Source organism: Bidens hawaiensis, unplaced genomic scaffold (genome assembly GCF_021521415.1).
Source record: "Bidens hawaiensis isolate Kalapana, Puna unplaced genomic scaffold, B.hawaiensis_p1.1 tig00040712_1, whole genome shotgun sequence".
In the NCBI taxonomy this organism is placed as follows: Eukaryota; Viridiplantae; Streptophyta; class Magnoliopsida; order Asterales; family Asteraceae; genus Bidens; species Bidens hawaiensis.
In genome coordinates, this window is record NW_027497205.1 from 59,190 (window position 1) to 79,187 (window position 19,998).

Below are 19,998 nucleotides of genomic sequence, written 5' to 3' on the forward strand. Positions count from 1 at the left end.
CGTCACCGTCCAATGATTGCATCTACCGTCGCGACCGTCGACGGTACCGTCGTGAACACCATCTTCCTCGTCACGCCTTTTTCACAGGTCAGTTGATAAAATTAACCAATTAAAATTGAAATTGTTAAACTAATTGATCAATTAAACTTTGAAATTGGTCCAATTAATCATCAATTTGAAGTTTCAATTAATCAATTTTGAGTTTTGAGTAAACCCAGTTGCAGACGTTCCGTTTTTTGTTCATATGATCGAATCAATGATCAAATTAACGGTCGATTGACGATTGTTTGATGATTATGAGATTATATGAAGTGATTTCAATGTTCAATTTCATGTTTACATGTGTTTAATTTTTTTTTTTTTTAGTTTTAGAAGTTCTGAACACCCAGAACTTCTTAGAACTTCTAAACTTTATCAGTTTTGAACACCCAGAACTTCTTAGAACTTCTAAACTTTACCAGTTTGAACACCCAGAACTTCTTAGAACTTCTAAACTTTCTCAGAACTTAAATACTTTTTTGAACACCCAGATCTTCTTTGAATGTATTAGAACGTTTAAAGATGTTCTTTTTTTGTCAGAACGTTTAAAGGTATTCCGTTTTAAACAACATTATTTGAAAACAACATTATGTTGTACTGAACTTATAAACAACATTATTAAAAAACGTATAAACAGAACGTATAAACTTTTTGTACTGAACTTTTAAAGTTTAATTGATTATGTTCTGAACGTTTAAACAGAACGTATAATATGTTTAAACAGAACGTATAAACAGATCGTATAAACTTAATGTTAATACGTTTAATGTCAAAACCCAGAACTCAAAATTGATCGACGAAAGCTTCAAATTGATGATTAATTAGATCAATTTCAAGTTCATCAACAATTTCAATTTCAATTTCAACTGGAAATTGCTTAACTGACATGTGACCAATGATCGATGGTGGTGACAGACGATGGTGGTGCTCATGACAGTAGACGATGGTCACGATGGTGGACTTTGATGGGTATGCGTTAAGTATTTTTAGGTTATTACAATTATGCCACTAAGCAGTTTTAATTTCAATTACAATCGGTGGTGCAGGAAGTCGCGTATGTAATGTACGATAAGCGATTTTTGTACGTTAACTCACCCCTATATATATTGTATTTGTGTGCGTTATGATCTTTAGAACTACTTGAAACGACTTGTGAAAGGCTGATAGTTGTGTGATTTGTTAAGTGACTATATATGTATTGTGACCCATAGGTGTCATAAAAGGTAGTATAACTTATATATGACACCGTACTTGTAGTAATGAGACCCATATGTTTTGTGACCCATTAGTATATACTAAAGAAGTTAATTGTTTAATGACCCGTATGGGTAAGAAAAGATTGATGTTTTGTTTGATCATAGTGGTTCTAAATGAGCTGGCGACTTATAACTTGGATTGTGTCGTACTGTGTGAGTGAGATACCATGTATGATTGTATGGAATGACCCGTAAAGTTATACGCAAGCGGAAATGATGAAAAATTACACATTTACCCTCATGGAGGGTATATATAATATGCCCACTAGAGTATTAGATGCCAGCATGTAGATGTTTATACGCTGGGTGAAGTGGCTACGGTAGTGTGATTGCCTAAAGGAAGGAGGGTCGGTGCAGGACACACCGGTCGACATATCATACGCCAGTTTCATAATTTTCATGTTTTATTTTGGTAGTTAGTGTGTAATAGCTTGTTTCTTATAGGTCTACTTATTTTACAATGCTAACTATTGTATGGATGTGTTTTAAGATATGAAACAAGATCAAGGATCAAACACACGTTTTTAAAATGAGGGGTCTTTTGTTTTGTAAATCATTTATTAGTTTAGCTAAAGTTTACTACAGTATACTTGAATGATATGGAATATATTTTGTAGCTAAACTTTTTAACCTTCTAGTTATAAACCGGGGTAAACTTTTATAAAATGAAAGTTGGAACCTAAGGTTAGATAAGGTTTTCAAGTGTCTAGTCTTTGTAAAAGTTCTGTTTTTTCACAAAATAAATAAATTATGTTATGTTATAAATAAAAGTTATAATGACAGATATATTTAAAAGTAGTTATAAATGTACATAAGCATTTAAATAAATAATAAACTATTCGGACACGATCTTGAAAAACTATTTAATTATCCATAATAATTAAAACTATAAAAATACATAGAAGTGATTCATTAACTATAGTTCGCATCATTAACGATCCAATATGAAAGGGGTGTTTGGGATTCCTTATTTCAACCTCCTTGTAACTTATGGCCATAAGTCATAAGTCATATATAAGTTATAAAAGTATAATTTATAACTTATCCTCTTCATAACTTTTAACTTACCCGAACATCTTAAATTTTTGAAAAAGTTATAAGTAGGGTCATATAAGCAATCCCAAGCACCCCGAAGTTTTAGATCTTAAGGAAAAGCTGAATTAATTTTGATTTGAGGAGGGGCATAAATCTAGAAAAAAGTATTACTCACATCCAGTATGTATCATTTAATACTGTTTAAGATAATAGTACTTGATTAATATTCATAGAATATATAGTGTCTTAAGAGAACCAAAGACCCCAAAGAGGAAATCTTCCCAAACAAGGGTATGTGGGTGCCCTTTAAGTTATATCATGCCTTCACATTCTTAAACCTTACCCTTCTCTCTCTCTCTCTCTCTCTCACACACACACACACACAATGTCTCAAAAAAGCTGAAAGGAAGAGATAATATTCTGGTATTCTATGTGTGTTGTATGTCAATATATATGTATATATATATATATGTTTGTATGTATGTATGTATGAGTTGGTGTGGTCTCTATCAGTAGCTGGTGGCCGGTGGTGGAGTATTAGTATATGACCGCCACCTTTTTTCCAGCATCATCTTCCTCCCTTATTTTAGCAGGAAGCTTTACCGGCAATCAAGGTCTTCATATACACAATAAAGATATAACTCTAAAATTAAGTAAGATATATACCCTTTTGTGTTTTCCACTCTTTCTGTTTATGTTCTTCAAACAACCAAAAAGCAACTTTCTGTGCTTTGTGTTTTTGTTGTCATTAGATTCCTCGGGATCTGATGTGTTATTCAGACAGCAAAAAACAAAAAGTTTTTTTCACTTCAATTCCCGAGTAAATTAACACCCTTTTGGATCTCAAACATTCCTTTTGTTCTATGCCTTTTCTTTCTCTATAATCATCATCCACTGCTAGAATAACAACCAGATCTATTTAGAAGGTTTTGTTTTTATATATGCTTCATCTTCTTCTTGATCTTCTTTGTTTGAAGAGTCTTTTTATTTATGTATGTGTTCCTAGGTATATTAATTCCATGTTTTGATTTGGTTTTCAATCTATGCTTTATCAAAACAGATGTGGTTGTAGAAAAATATAGATTAATAAAAGTGATTAACTTGTAGTTGACAGTATATTACCTGATCAAAAGGAATCAATATGTTCTCCTTTTAATCTTGATGGATTGTGTGTGTATGTGTGTGTGTAATTTCTGATTTGAACTTGATCGTCTAGCTAGATCTTTCAAGATTGACGTCTGAGAAGAAAAAAAAAACAACTTCTTGATTTGATCTATGCATTTCTATGTGTTTAATTTGGGGCGTTTTAGTATGTTATCAATGTTAAGTTGTATAATTTTTATGCATTATTTTCAGGTATTAACTTTTGTTGAGTGGTGCAAAACTTGAGTGGTTTTTCTCAAGAAAAAGCAAACTTGAGTAGTTTTTTTCTTGATAATCAAGTAAGAAAAGGGTGCTTCTCCCATGCGAATGTATGGCAGAAACATTGTCCACACATGTCATTTCATTTTGTTCACATCATTTACATTCTACCCTACACCATCTTTTCTCCTATCTAACATTAAACAAGTATGCCCCTCATTAATGATGTATCTGATTCATCTTCTTCTATATTAGAAATGCTTTCTGTACTGAACAAAATATAATTTCCGTCACTAAACATGTATTTTATCATTTTATATAATCAAAATACTCCTAGTATAACATATAGTAATTAGGTTGATCATAAGTCTTCCACAATAATGTCAAGGGTTTGTATCTCATAAAGTATCTGTTAAAACTTCCATTCCTAGGAGCTTGCCGTTTCTAAACACCAAATTATAGTGTTTTTAGTTACCAAGTATATACGGCTTGAAGTGAGTGTGAAAATTAAGAACCCTTTTGGTTATACTGATTCCCCTCAAGGTGTTAGGTTCAATGAGAGTTCATAATATGATATGATCTTTGTATTAAGTTATGTATTTTATAAGAATTTATAGAAATTAGGTTGCTCGATCTCTATGCTATTATTAACTTTTTTCTTTATATGTTAAGTTAGCAGGTTCTAGTGCATGCATAATAATGAAAACACCTATAGACATATACTGTTAAAGACAATAGAATTAATGTCTTTCTTTTAATTTGAGCTAACTTTTGAGCTTCATATAGGTCTCAAATCTATAAGATGCCATTAGAAAGTCAAAAGACATCAACTCATGACATAGTTAAGAAGTTTTGGTTTCCTTTAAATGATTATTTGTATAAAACTAGAAGTTACTGCAAACTCTAAATGCTTGCTGCCATGAAGCAAATTTATCTTTGTTTTTTTTACTTAAACTTTGTTTGGAATGGCATGAAGCAAATTTATCTGTTCGTTGCTATTCAAGCAAGCGCCAAACAAATATATTATTCATTTCCTCTTTCTGTATTTGCATTTGCTTCTGTTATTGAACTTTTCTACTTACATAACAATTTTTTAAAGAATTAAGCAATTTAGGCATCGATCACTGTAGTTAATGGCACGGGATAATATAGCCCCAAGAAATGCAAAACTGGCGTATGATGTGGCCTAAGTCGAGGCATTCTAAAAACAATTGACAATATCCTCCAATTTCTTCACATTAAGTGATAATTAGTTGTGGACTATAATAAGGAGTTAATGCAAATCACTTATTAGCTTCATATTTGACTTTTGGCTTAGTAACAAACTATCATTTCATGCCAGAAGTTATCATCAAAACAACTGCCTGCATTGGTTTTTTATTCTACTTGTGGCCTAATCGATCAAGAATTCAATATAACTTATTGGATGATCTTTTAACACGTGCTGATTGAGACTATATTGACATAATACCTCTTCTTTAACAATAATCACTAACAATGTTGTGATCATTTGCATATTGCAGGTTTGAGATCATATACCTTTGAGAGAATGAATACCTTTTCACATGTTCCTCCTGGTTTTAGATTCCACCCAACGGATGAAGAACTCGTGGATTACTACCTTAGGAAAAAGTCGCATCGAAAAGGATTGATCTTGATGTTATCAAAGATGTTGATCTCTATAGAATTGAACCATGGGATCTTCAAGGTAGAAATTCAACATGAACCTATAAATGTTATGACTTGTGCAATACAACTTAAGAAAGCATTAGTTAAGCATCTCATGGATGCAAGATTATCAATGCTTTAATTAAATCACCTGTTCTAATATAATTTATACTGTTCATTGACTCTTTTTTTATATCATGCCAGAGTTGTGCAATCTAGGAACCGAAGAGCAAATTGAGTGGTATTTCTTTAGCCACAAGGATAAAAAATATCCAACAGGAACTCGCACTAATCGGGCTACAAAAATTGGCTTTTGGAAAGCTACCGGAAGAGACAAGGCCATATACTCTAAGAATAACTTGGTTGGCATGAGAAAAACCTTGGTGTTTTACAAGGGTCGAGCTCCTAATGGACAGAAATCAGATTGGATCATGCATGAGTATAGACTAGAAACAAATGAAAACGCCATGACTCAGGTTAGTTACTCGTATATTTTTCATCCTTCTAGTGTAGTAGCAGATTACAACCATTGTTTATACATGATAAGAGCATAGCAATTGTAATGTTTTGCATTCTTCCGTGGGCACAAGGATGGTCTTCCTTTCATTGCATCGCAATGCATTTGTTTTTGTTATGTTTTTGGGCATTCATCCTTGAACAAGGATGGAATATAGTAGGCCTCATTTCCAATTATGAAGAAATTTATAAATAAAAATAATAGTCTATGTATTTAAATATAATTTATTATGTTTATTTAAAATTTAAATAGTTTATTAAAATGAATAGTTTAATTGCGAAATATTAATGTAAAAGATAGGACAATTATGTATAATAGTAAGAATTGCTGAGGCTAATTATTCTTAGAAATAAATTATATGTATGTATATAATAACTGACGTGACGTGATATGGTATGTGGTCTAAAAGCTCCTAGTTACGTCCCTTGGGATATCACATTTTTCATATTTTATTTCTCCCTAGGTAACTCCATTTTAGTGTTCAATATTTGGGGAAGCTATTATATATGTTCATCAATTGTGGTAAAAGTAAAGAACCTATTTTCGATTAATTAACACTTTTTAATGCACAAAATCCTTAAATTTGCCAAAACAATATGAAATAGTGATGGGTTAGTTAATTAATGACTATTTAGTGTGTTTCACATGTGAAGCTTCATTTTACTTATTAAGTTCTGGGACCTTTAAAACCAAGACGTTATTGGAATAACATGAATAATAAACAAAATGTATGTTTTGTTTCTGAGGTATCACATCTTTGCTTTGTTTTCAACAGGAAGAAGGATGGGTTGTGTGTAGGGTTTTCAAGAAGCGCATGACTACGGTTCGTAGAATGGATGCACATGATTCTTTGTGTTGGTATACCGACCAAGTTTCATGCATGCCCGATTATGATTCCCCGAATTGCGTATCTCATCCTTACACTTCTAGTAACTCATTCCAGCCTCAACTTCCTCCAAAATCTGAGCTTGATGAAATGCATTACAACTTGCCTCTTGAGCACTCCTTCCTCCAGCTTCCTCAGTTAGAATCACTAAGATTTCCGCAACCAGCAGCAGCCGGATTAAGTGCTTCTTACACAAGAGCTTTACAACCCCCAACTCAGCAATCCAACACCAACTTGCTTTATGTAAATGATAACAATAATAATGGTGAACAAGATCTTCAACCGACTGATTGGCGAGTACTTGATAACTTTGTTGCTTCTCAGCTCAGTAATGAACAAAATGTTACCAAGGAAAATAATTATTTGAACCATCCTTCCTCATCATTTCAAATGACTGAACATATAAACATGCTTTTAAGCGATTCAAAGAGTGATGAGATGGCTTCAGAAGGTGCCTCAGTATCCACATCCACTTGCCAAATTGATCTTTGGAAGTAATTATCAAATGAGTACTTTGAATTCTTGATCATCAAAGGTTATATGAGGCATATTATAGTGACTAAAATGTATGTACCAATATCAAACTTTTGATCTGGTTGCTGTACATAATAAAATTAATATGATGAAGCAACTCTATCAAATCTGTTGTACTATAAGCTATGTCTAAAATATTATTTTGATTTTAATAATTTGTTAAGATAAAGTAACAAGGGAAGTGCTTCTGGATTTTCATTTTAGTAATGCCTTTTTTTCCTAATCCTAAGAATCTTTTGGTGATAATGCAAACCATAGATGCCTTCGGTGATAATGCAATGAATCCGATCTGGTGACAGATTCATGTTTTTTTAAGAATCAAAGATTTATGAAAGAATATGAATGTGTTCAATTAACATGGAAACCATGTGACATCTATGATCAACACAAACAATATAACCTTTCCTGTTATATCAGAATTTTCAAGTACGTTTTTAACGGCAAATAATATTTCATTGAAAAGATATTAAGAAGCTAACACACCATGAAAACCGAAAAAAAGTTCCCAATTAAAAAAAACACGCGTAAGGATAAGTAACTTCACTTTCGACATGTTACGTAGAATAATAGTTTGGCTTTATTGTATACTCATCTCTTTTATAGTTAGGAAATATGATTTGGATAAGTTTTATTTATAATTATCGACATTGTATGTTGATTAGATCTCCTTTGCAATTATCATCATTTTATCCCTATATAATCGATTAATTAATAATGCATATATAATTGTTAGCCAATAATATCATCACAGTATTATTGGCATGTATTTTCCAATTATTGTATATCGATTTGTTAGTTAGGATTGATTGTTATTTCCTAATTAGTCTCACAACCTTGTATTATTTATAGGATATCATTTGTTAATGAGAATCAAGGAAATTCGCAGAATTACATGGTATCACAAGCCTTGGCCTGATCTCGATCTCGCCACCCCTGCCATCCAATTCCTTCACGTTTTTTTTTCTTTTTTTCTTCTTCTTTTACCTGTTATTTAACCATGGGTGACAAAACACCACAAAATTCAGCCGACCCCAAATCTCAATCACTCCACCCCGTCTACACCGTAACGAACATACAAAATAAAGTTCGGGTACTGGACGGTATCGAAGTTTCTTACCCAACATGGGTTAAACTTTTTATGCTCCACGCCACCGGGTACAATGTGGTTGACCACATCGACGGTTCGCCGGCACCCGAGAAAAACACACCAGAATATGGATCGTGGAAGAAGATTGATGCAGTGGTTCTACAGTGGATCTACAGCACCTTCAGTAACGACCTTCTTGTTCGTGTTCTTGAAGATCAATCAACCGCATACGAGGCATGGATCCGGGTCAAAACTCTGTTTCTGAACAATAAAGGACCCCGAGCAATGGCTCTACAACACGAATTAACCAACATCACCCTCGCCTCCATGCCCAATCTCGAAGCCTATTGTCAGAAAATCCGGGAGCTTTCCGATCAATTAGCCGCCGTCGACTGTCCGCTCAGCAATACTCAACGGATTCTCCATCTCGTCAACGGCCTCCCGCGGGAATACGATACCACGGCCTCCATCCTGAATCAGAATCTCCCACCATGGGAGCAAGCTGTTGAACAATTGCAAGCCGAGGCACGTCGGATCGCGGCACGAGAGGCCCGTAACCCGACCCCTGTCATTTCCGCCGTCACCTCACAACCCGAAAGAAACCGTCCCTACATCAAACAGAGACAACAACCGCCGCACCTTCAATAATCGCCGAGATTCACAGAGGGGTAATCGGACCTCTAATCGTGGTCCAGGTTATTCACAACAACAGCCTTATCAGGCCCACCCTCCATTTGTTCCTAATTGGGCCCCTCACCAGGCCTATTACCCCTATTGGACACCGCCCCCTTGCCCCTTTCCAACTCAGTCGTGGGCTCAACAGCCATGGGGACCTCGGCCCAATTCAAAGTCCAACAGCAACTCCTCACAAGGCTCTTCTAATACTAATCAGGCACAGGCCCACTTTGCTGGAGTTGATCCACTTGAACCCACCAGTTTAGCGAATGCGGTTCAGGCCCTCTCATTGGACTCTGGCTCACGCAACAACGAACAATGGCATTTCGACACAGGTGCATCGTCTCACATTACTTTTGATACTAATAAACTTGATACTTTTTCCACTTATTCTCCTATAGAGTCCATATTTGTAGGCAATGGTCATAAACTTCCAGTTATGGGTTCGGCATCTACCACAATAACCACACCCTCTAAACCATTACACCTAAAATCCGTTTTGTTTAACCCAAATATCATAAAAAATCTTTTTTCTGTGCGCAACTTTAATGTTGATAACAATACTTCCATTGAATTTGACCCCTTTGGTTTCTCTATGAAGGATTTCAAGGATGGCACAATCCTGAGTCGTCACAACAGCACCAGTGATCTTTACCCGCTCACTTCAAATGCTTCCGCCACAGCTTGCTTTGCTTCCACTACAGTTTCTCCGTTTTGGCATCACCGACTTGGACACCCGGGTCAACATGTCATGGAGTTTCTAAATTCAAAGCATTTTATTTCATACAATAAACCAAAATTTCCATTTATTTGTCAATCTTGTCAGTTATCCAAACATAAACGGTTGCCATTTTTGGATTCTACTACTCGTACTTTTTTACCGTTTGCAATTTTACATTGTGACTTGTGGACTTCACCTATTTTGAGCCATGCAGGTTATAAATATTATATGGTGTTAACGGATGATTTTACCCAATATACTTGGGTCTATCCATTAAAATTTAAATCTGAGACGTTTACTAAATTTACACAATTTCATCAATTCGTTGCCACCCAATTTCGCATGCCAATACAATCTTTTCAATGCGACATGGGTGGCGAATTTGCCAACACCGAGTTCCAAAATTTTGCAACCAAACACGGCATTCAATTTCGTTTCTCCTGCCCACATACCTCCCAACAAAACGGGAAGTCCGAACGCATGATTCGACGTATAAATGAAATCATGTTTACCCTCCTCACCCATGCGTCGCTACCCTCTTCCTTTTGGGTTGAAGCCCTTCACACCGCATCGTACCTTCACAAAGTTCTACCAACCAAACTCCTCAAACTTGACACCCCCACCTCACTACTCTACCTTCGACAACCGTCATACGACCACCTTCGTGTTTTCGGATGCCTATGCTACCCGAACACCTCCTCCACTCGCCCACACAAACTTGCTCACCGCTCTGTCCCATGTGTGTTTCTTGGATACCCGGCAAATTACCGCGGGTATCGGTGCTTGGATCTATCCACGGGCAAAACCATTTTTTCTCGGCACGTTACCTTTGACGAGACAAAATTCCCGTTCTCAAACCCGGCCACACCACAACCTACCCACTCCTTCCTTGACCCCTCCCCACTTATATTTACTCCATCCTTCCAAAACTCGTCACCTACTGTCACGAACCCACCTACAAATCCTCTACCAAGCCCAACATCCCATACGGCCCAACAACCCAACGTCCAATCCGGCCCAACACCCCCTTTCAACCTGCCACCACAAGTCCCACCTTCTGACCCCATCCCGTCAAACAACAACCCCATACCACCTCAACAACCACATCCACACCCTCCAAACGACTCCACCCACCCCATGCAAACCCGATCAAAATCGGGTATCCATAAACCCCGTCAACCTCTATCACTCAACACCGAAACCTCCCCCTCCATTTCCCCACTTCCCAAATCGCATCTCACTGCCCTCACCGACCCTAACTGGAAGGATGCCATGCTAAACGAATATAAAGCTCTATTAGAAAATAACACGTGGGAATTAGTACCAAGACCGAGTAATGCCCCTGTCATTCGATGCATGTGGTTATTTAAACACAAATTTCATGCTGATGGAACCTTGGAAAGACACAAGGCTCGCCTTGTGGTAAATGGCAAAAGCCAAACCGTTGGAATCGACTATGATGAGACCTTTAGCCCCGTAGTAAAACCTACTACAATTTGCACAGTTCTTAGCTTAGCCGTGTCAAAGGCATGGCCAATTCATCAATTGGATGTTAAAAATGCTTTTTTGCATGGACATCTTAACGAAACTGTTTACATATTTCAACCCCCAGGGTTCACCTCTTCTGAACATCCCAAATATGTGTGTAAGCTTCAGAATTCTCTTTATGGCCTGAAACAAGCCCCACGGGCCTGGTACCAACGTTTTGCAGGGTATGTATCCAGATGTGGTTTCAAGAGTAGTGTATGTGACACATCTTTATTTGTTTATCGCAAGGGAGAACAGATGGCCTACCTTCTTTTATATGTGGACAATATTATCCTCACCGCTTCCAGTGCCTCTCTTCTCCACAACATAATCAAGTCGTTATCCACCGAGTTCAATATGACCGACCTGGGTCAACTGCATCACTTTCTCGGCATTGCGGTCCTCAAACAGCAAAATGGAATATTCTTATCACAGTCCACATATGCTGCTGACATTTTATCACATGCTAACATGTCAACCTGTAATCCAGTTAGCACCCCAGTTGAAGCCGGATCTAAACTCAGCGCCACTCAGGGTACTCCTTTCTCAGATGGATCGCTATACAGGAGTCTAGCTGGCGCATTGCAGTATCTCACTATTACACGTCCAGACATCTCCTACGCAGTTCAACAAGTGTGTCTCTTTATGCATGCACCTCGAGAGCCTCATTTTCCACTACTAAAACGTATCCTCAGGTACATCAAGGGGACTCTCTCTCAGGGGCTACACATCACACCCTCCCCCTCCACTAAGCTGACGGCTTACTCGGATGCGGATTGGGCAGGGTGCCCGGACTCACGACGGTCGACTTCCGGCTACTGTGTCTATCTAGGCGAAAACCTGATCTCTTGGTCATCTAAGCGCCAACCCACTATATCCAGGTCTAGTGCTGAAGCCGAATATCGAGGAGTAGCTAACACGGTAGCCGAGACTTGCTGGATACGCAACCTTTTACTTGAACTTCATGTCACGGTTCGACATGCCACCATCATCTACTGTGATAATGTATCTGCAGTCTATCTAGCTGAAAATCCGGTGCAACATCAGCGCACCAAACATGTTGAGCTGGACATTCATTTTGTACGTGAGAAAGTTCACCTCGGTGGCATTAAAGTTCTCCATGTTCCGGCTGATTATCAGTATGCGGATATCTTCACCAAGGGTCTACCTAAACACCTGTTTCAACGCTTTCGAACCAGTTTATGCCTCCGCACTACTCCGGCTCAAACTGCGGGGGACTGTTAGCCAATAATATCATCACAATATTATTGGCATGTATTTTCCAATTATTGTATATCGATTTGTTAGTTAGGATTGATTAGGATTGATTGTTATTTCTGTGTATAGCTCCTAATTAGTCTCACAACCTTGTATTATTTATAGGATATCATTTGTTAATGAGAATCAAGGAAATTCACAGAATTACAATAATAGCTTATGGTGACCATTATGACTCCTGTAAAATCGATACCGGAAAGCATACCAACAGAGAGCCCCTATAAACCAAAATTCAAATGCCATGCACCCTAAAATAAGACGCCCAATTTAAATAACCTTTTGGCTTCAAGTCTTCAAATATATAATATGACTATTGAAAATAAGAAAGAACTTTTACTCAATAAGCCGTGCCAAGGAAAAACGAAAAATATATATAAGCTCCAAATATGGATGGATACCTTTCATTCTTTGTTATGTGAAAAAAAGGCAACTTCTTAGTTTGCACCGCAGATAGAATTCCTACACAAACAAGAAGCGACATATATGCAAAATATAAGGCAGACAGGATAATATCTTTTAGCAAGTGCAAACATGTAGTTGTGTAAAATCGAAAAAAAGATTGACAAGTGGAAACCGAGCGAACTGTATAGAACCAGACCAGTCAGTGACCGAATCCCGATCCGATCAGTCCGGTCCGGTCCGGTCTCAACAACATTTTTTAGAAACCAGCACGTACTGGATGGTTTATTTAAATTCCCCGGTTAGCTTACGAATCATGGGATCATAAGAATCGATAGAGAAAAGAAGAAGAGAGAATGAACAGATAAAAAGTTGCATGTAATGGGGAATGTTTTCTACCTTTAAAACTACACGTCATAATATATCAAGAAACCCACACTACCTTTCGTTTTACTTGTTATTTTCTCGTTTAATTTGTCACATCAGTAATATTTCTTTTTTCTTACTCGAAAAGGCAAAACAAACCCGAGATTACGTAGGATGCAATCTTAGGGGTGGTACCGGGTATGTTCGGCCACCAACTGTTTCTATATACGTCATAAAATTAAGAATAAATATATGATGAAACGTAGAGGCCGTTTTGTGGTTTCCCCTATCTGATCACCTATTAAATGTAGAACCAAAATGCATAAAAAGAACTAGGAAAGCTTTCCTATTTAATAAGTAGAAAGAACACTAAATGTTGTAACAAGATCATATAGAACGCTACGTTATAATGGTAAGTTTGATGTACGTTGTAGGAAAAACCATATTACTTACCAAGAAAAGAAGATGGATATCGCGATATAACCTAGGAATTCACGAAGGAATCTAAGAGAGTATTCATATATATGCGTTTGATTGATAATGAAGTTTGAGGGAATATATGGGATCTGGTTATAAAATCTTGAGAAAAGGAAAGACAAAGAATGGCATGAGTGGGATGATTCTGTAATGAATCTAAGAAACAAGAACAAGTATAATAATAATAAGATATCTTACTTTGTTTGATCGCAATATGATGTTTTGGTTTCATAAATTGTTTTCCTTTTAAGCGATGCCAACTTCACAGCAGACACCATCATGAGGCGTGCTAGTGCTACCTCTTCTAATTGTACTACTCGTACATTCTCACATAATAGATAGAACACCGTATCCACACACGTAGAATTCCTTAATCGACTTGACAACATTTACATTTACTTTTGGGGATTTTTTTTTGTAGACGTATATTGCTATTATCTCAATGTAGTAATTGTTAGCGTATAGAATTTATGTTGTGGATCCTTTATCCTTAAGTGACCTGTGGATAAAATTATCTTTGAGATATGTTCCAGGTTGCAAAGGATTAAGGATCCTCGGTATTGTTTATTAACTAACGATTGTGTTTGAGTGTTGTTGTGATCAATAGGTATAGCAGCTCTATGACGAACTCCACCTTATTTATCGCTAATGAACGCTTCTAGCACGTAGTCAAAAGACGTTGAAGGAGCTAGTGGAAGAGTGGCAGATTTATAGGGTATTTAGTTGTAGATATTTTTCTTATTAATTGATATTATGATCAATTAGTTAGACACTTACTATCCAAGAGCATGGAATGCTATCTATCTCAAGAAGTACTTTTTCTAATTAGAATCCGGTATCCTTTGAAAATCAAGCATCCATCAAAGATCAAATATCCTCATAGGGATTGAGGATCCTAAAATTAGTAATATCTATCTAATCACTTATTCATTTCAGATTCTTGTTATTTTAAGGATAATGTATTCTTAACATTTATTTTTTCCAAGTTTATAAGTAATATTGCAGATATCAATAAGAAGGTTCAATGACTAAAAGGTTGGTTACATCTCCTTCACACTTAAGGTGCACTGCTATTTTCCTTGCCCTAGCCCACGATTAAGGTATGACTCCCGATGGTCATATCTTCCAAGGTTTAAAGGTTTTCACATTTCTTATAAATTAGAGTTTCTACACTCTCGCCTGGAGTGCACGTTATCCAACGTATAGTCCGGGGCAGTGGGACCAGTACACGCTTAGTGGCTGACAATTTCGTTGTCTTTGGCTATATGGAGGATCCTACGATTATTGGTAGACGTACCATACCTAAGGTTTTGGCGTTTTCACGTCACTCACGTTTGGGCAAAATCCCGGTTTGGGTGAGTCCCCAGTTAACATCTGTATCTTTGGGCCAGTCCCCAGTTTAAGCTTGTCCCCAGTTTTTAGGCTTGTCCCTAGTTTTCAGGCTTGTCCCCAGTTCACAGGCTTGTCCCCAGTTGCACGGGCTTGTCCCCAGTTTATTTTATGGGCTTGTCCCCAGCTTGTTGGGTTTAATCACAATAAATATCATAAGTTATTTGCATCAGGTATCCTAAGTTCAACTATAAGGATCACTGAAGGATTAACATTTACGGATCCAGGATCCTTAATTTATTTTTTACAAGGATCGAGGAAGGATCAACACTTATGGTAACTTAGGTCTAATTAGACCTTATGGTATGATTTCTACTTATCAATTTACATTTATTTGGCTAAGATCTTTGTAAACTCTATTACATAAGGATTTAAGATCCTTACTTTATTTTTGCAAGAATATTCTATCCTAAAACTTTTTACTCAAGAATATTTCTCAAAACTTTCAACAAGACTAAAGCTACATCAAACATACTTTCAAAATAACAAATAACAAACAAATAGTCAAAAGTTTTAAGTTATTATTAATCATAAGTCACCTGGACTTACCCAAAATCCTTAACCTGGATTTCACCATACGAAAGATGGACCATCCACTCGGGTTAAGCAGGTGTTACTAACTGTTCATAAAGTGCAGGAAAATAAAAACAGCGGCATCAAAGGTTTCATCCTCACAAACAGAGGATCCCTCCACCTTTGCTACCCCTGATAATTGTCTTAAGGATCATGGAACCTTTACCCTAATTACTATTGTTTAAGTACATACCATTATCCAATATCCATAAGAGCATCATCAAAATAAAAAGAAAAACGAGCTTAGGCCTCGTCTTTATTATCCTTCATCGCCGTTTAAGCAGCTTCTTCACCTTCTGTCGCTGCTTTTTTTCCTCTTCAGTCTCACCTGCCTCCTTCGCTCCGCTTGCACCAGCTCCGCTTCCATCAACCATCTCAACCTCCTCTTCGTCATTACCTCCACCAAGTTTCGTCAAAGCTTGCTTCCATTTTTCCACCTCCTAAGCTGACATGTCGAAAGCTGGCTTCCACAACCAACTTGATTCGGGCTTGCAACACCGACCTTGCCGCCCACCTTTTGGCCTCCTCGGTAGCCTGCTTCACCTCATGTTGATGCTGGGTCTCTGTGGTGAATAGTAGATACTCCAAGCGCTTCTTATCCCTGGTGAGCTGGGCTAGAGCCTTGTCCTTCGCTACTGCTGCACTCCCCATTCCAGTTAGGCTCTCCCCCAGTTGTACCACGATCTTTTCATAATGATCTCTGGAAGCATTCACAGCCTGTGTCAAACAAATGTGTAAAATTGGAAGGATACTTGATTCATATATAAAAGATATCAGGATAAAAGATACTTACAGCAATAAGCATGTCAAAATGATTCTCTGGCTCTGAAAATCTTTTCCTCTTGGAAGCTTCCGATTTGGCCCTAATGGTTGTAGTTCTTGGCTCAGAAGTGGTGGCTGCCTTTAAAGCTTCTTTCTTGACGGTTTGAAGAGTTATCAGACTATCAATATCCTCCAAAGAAAACTTGCTGACAGACTTGTGAGATTTCTGAGCGTCTGTAAAGCACAAGAAACAGATAAGTTTTCTATTTTATTCAATTTATTATATAAATGTAAATCTTACTTGACATGTTGATGTTGGAATCCGAAGGGATTTCACAAAAAGCCTCAATGAATTTGGCTTGGAAAGTCCGAACTTCAGGATCCAAGGCAAGAAACCTTTTTGCTTTTTCTCTTGTTCCAGGTAAATTAGCCAAGGAAGCGAAGTTATTCACTGCAAAGAACAGAAAACAAGAATAAACAGTTAAAAGAAGGGTCAGTTATCCTAAACCGTTTCTCTTTCAAGGATCTAAGATCATACCCTTTTTAACCCAAGTGAAAGGTAAATCAGCCCCACCAGGAATGGAACTTTGATTCACAAAAAAGAACTGATTCCTCCAGAGGGAACCATTCTGGGTTACTTTGAAAATCGGAGTAGGTTGTCGGGGTTTAAACTTCAAAACAAATCGGTTTGAGCCGTGGGTGGTTAAGCTATAGAGGTATGATAACTCCTGGACACTGAACTCGATGCTCTCTTCCTCTATTATCTTCTCGATGGTCCGTAAAACCCTCCAAATCATCGGCATGTCTTGGATATAAGACATTCCGTTGGTGTCAACGAAACTTTGGGTAAAAGAGGGGAATGGATACGTGTAACCGATAAGAAAAGAACATGCGGGGAAACAGATCCAAGTCTTTGAATAGGTGTTGCATTGGATTAAAGAATCATATGGTCGGAAAACGATTTCCGGTGGGAACAGTGGCCGGAGTTCGTCCATCTCAGGGTCAGTAAACTTACAAATCTCCATAGATGGGTTGGTGACAAGATTCTGTGATTGCATCTCCGATAACTCGAAACGATCGGAATGGTCAGATGGTCGGAAGGAGAAAAAGAAGAAGCGATAGACATTTTTAATATTATTATAAGAAAACGAGAAGAGAAAGAAGAAGGATACCTGAACGGTCTGCCAAGATATGTGGTTATAAAAGGATTGAAGAGATCACATATATAGGCTGTTAGAATTGATAATAAGGTTTATTTATAATAATGATATCTGACACCAGTCTAATCGATTTATCTTTTACAGGGATTCAAAATTCAAAATGACAGCTGTATTGCATAAACACCCGCCATTTTGGGGGCAGTTTTTAGGGCATAGAATTTATGTTGTGGATCATCTATCCTTAAGTGACTTGTGGATAAAGTTATCCTTGAGATATGTTCCAGGTTACAAAGGATTAAGGGTCCTCGGTATTGTTTGTTTACTAACGATTGTGTTTGAGTGATGTTGTGATCAATAGGTAAAACGGCTCTATGACCAAGTCCACATTATTTCTCGCTACTGGACGCTTCTAGCACGTGGTCAAAAGACGTTGAAGGAGTTAGTGGAATGTAAGGCCCCGAACCCGGTAGCCCTACTTTCGCGTCGGATTTACTCATAAACACAGTTCTTACAAATCAGAGTTCATTAAAACTTTCGCGGAATATAAAAACTTTCTTAAAACATTTCATATCAAAACACGTCTTGTCTTAAAACATCATTTTGCCTTTCAAAATAAACGAAACATTAAACTTAAACATCTTGAGTCTTCCGATGCCAGCCTCTTATTCAGTGCCACGTGTCTCCTCAAGCGAGATGCCTCCTCCTACTCACCTGCGTGCATACTAAAAGTCAGCTACGCTGAGTGAGTTCTAGTTAATCAAGCAACTTATCATACAACCACTACATGCATCATATACGTATCCGAAGACACGTAGTCCACTATCTAACCTGCTTACCTTACCACTTAGCCTCTTATTTACACCTACCACATTACCACTTTGCCACTTTAATAACGTATAACGTTATGCCACTTTGCCACTTTAATAACGTTTAACGTTATGCCACTTTGCCACTTTGCCACTTTAATGACGTAGTCACTTATAGGCTTACCCTACCACGTACTATCCTCATGCCACTATCACTCTTACTACACCCTTGCCACTTCTAACACGCTCTACCTCTACTTATCTACAACATGCTTCATATCATTTACATAATAAGCAAGTCACATCATAGCATACATACACACTCTTGGCAATCACTGTCCTTGGCGATGCGTGCAATATCCGAAGATCGTTCACGCACCAACAAGTATTATATAATAGCTACCTCGTATAACATCTATAGCATACACTTACCACTTAAGGTAAGTGTATTCACACTTCACATCGAGTATGCACACAGCTCCGAAAACATAACAAGGAAATGGGGCTAGAAACTCACTTGAACTCTGCTTCTTCCTCCGATAGTTGTAAATCCCTTCTTTAACTGAGCTCGGCTGACTGTATAAGTTACACGTATCAATACTCGCCTGATTTAATCTGGTGGCCTAGTATTAGATTACTTTTACTTATCGCTTATAATTTATTTTCTAATCGAACTTGACTTTAGGCGAAGTAAAACCTTAGGCGAACTTAGCTTTAGGCGAAGTTAAACCTTAAGCGAACTTAGCTTTAGGCGAAGTTAACCCTTAGGCGAACTTAGCTTTTAGGCGAAGTTGTCATCAGGCGAACTTAGCTTTTAGGCGAAGTTGTCATCAGGCGAACTTAGCTTGCAGGCGAAGTTCATCAGGCGAACTTAGCTTGCAGGCGAAGTTGTCGGCTGCAGCTACTGTTCGTCCTTAATCATCTTCGTTTCTTAACCAAATAACTCGATTTAGGTATCCACGTAATCGTCTGACCAGCGCCTACAAACCCCAACCATCCAATCGGCCTAACATCGATGTTTAAGGGGTGCAATTTAGGCATATAGGTTACGGGTTCTTTTAGGTTAACAATTAACCTATCAAATGCTAATCAATTCCAGTAATATTTGTTGTTTTAGGTTCGTTTATAACAAACTAACACAGATCTATGATTTCCCAAATCAAACCGAACCTATACGAACGATTTCTAACTATAAACGTACCTTGAACGAGTCGAACTACGAACCCGGTTAAGCCTTGATGTTGTTTTGGTCCGTCACGACGTTCCAGCACCAACAAGCTCGGGTTTTCGCCTTCGGATCTTGGTTCGGGTTATAAGATGGTGTTGTGTGTTTTGGTGGTGTAGAGATTAGGATGGATAAATGGATGGAATGGAAAGGATTGGGGTTTAAGGGGGTATTTATACGCCCTTAAGCCCATGGACCGAAGGCCCATATTTCCTTTTGGTCCATATCTAATCCCATCTAATTATCCTACTAAGTC

At 37.6% G+C, this 19,998-nt stretch overlaps 1 protein-coding gene and 1 pseudogene across 2 annotated transcripts; both read left to right on the forward strand.

The window, feature by feature from the left end:
- Nucleotides 1–2,834: 2,834 nt before the first annotated feature.
- On the forward strand, nt 2,835–7,369 carry LOC143592368 (NAC domain-containing protein 7-like; annotated as a pseudogene). Its single transcript, XR_013145912.1, has 4 exons — nt 2,835–2,983; nt 5,216–5,400; nt 5,565–5,836; nt 6,653–7,369. The product of XR_013145912.1 is annotated as an NAC domain-containing protein 7-like (transcript).
- A 925-nt stretch (nt 7,370–8,294) lies between these two features.
- Nucleotides 8,295–9,032, forward strand: LOC143592364 (uncharacterized). Its single transcript, XM_077072300.1, has one exon. It carries the CDS (start codon nt 8,295–8,297, stop codon nt 9,030–9,032), a length of 738 nt encoding a protein of 245 aa, XP_076928415.1.
- Nucleotides 9,033–19,998: the final 10,966 nt, after the last annotated feature.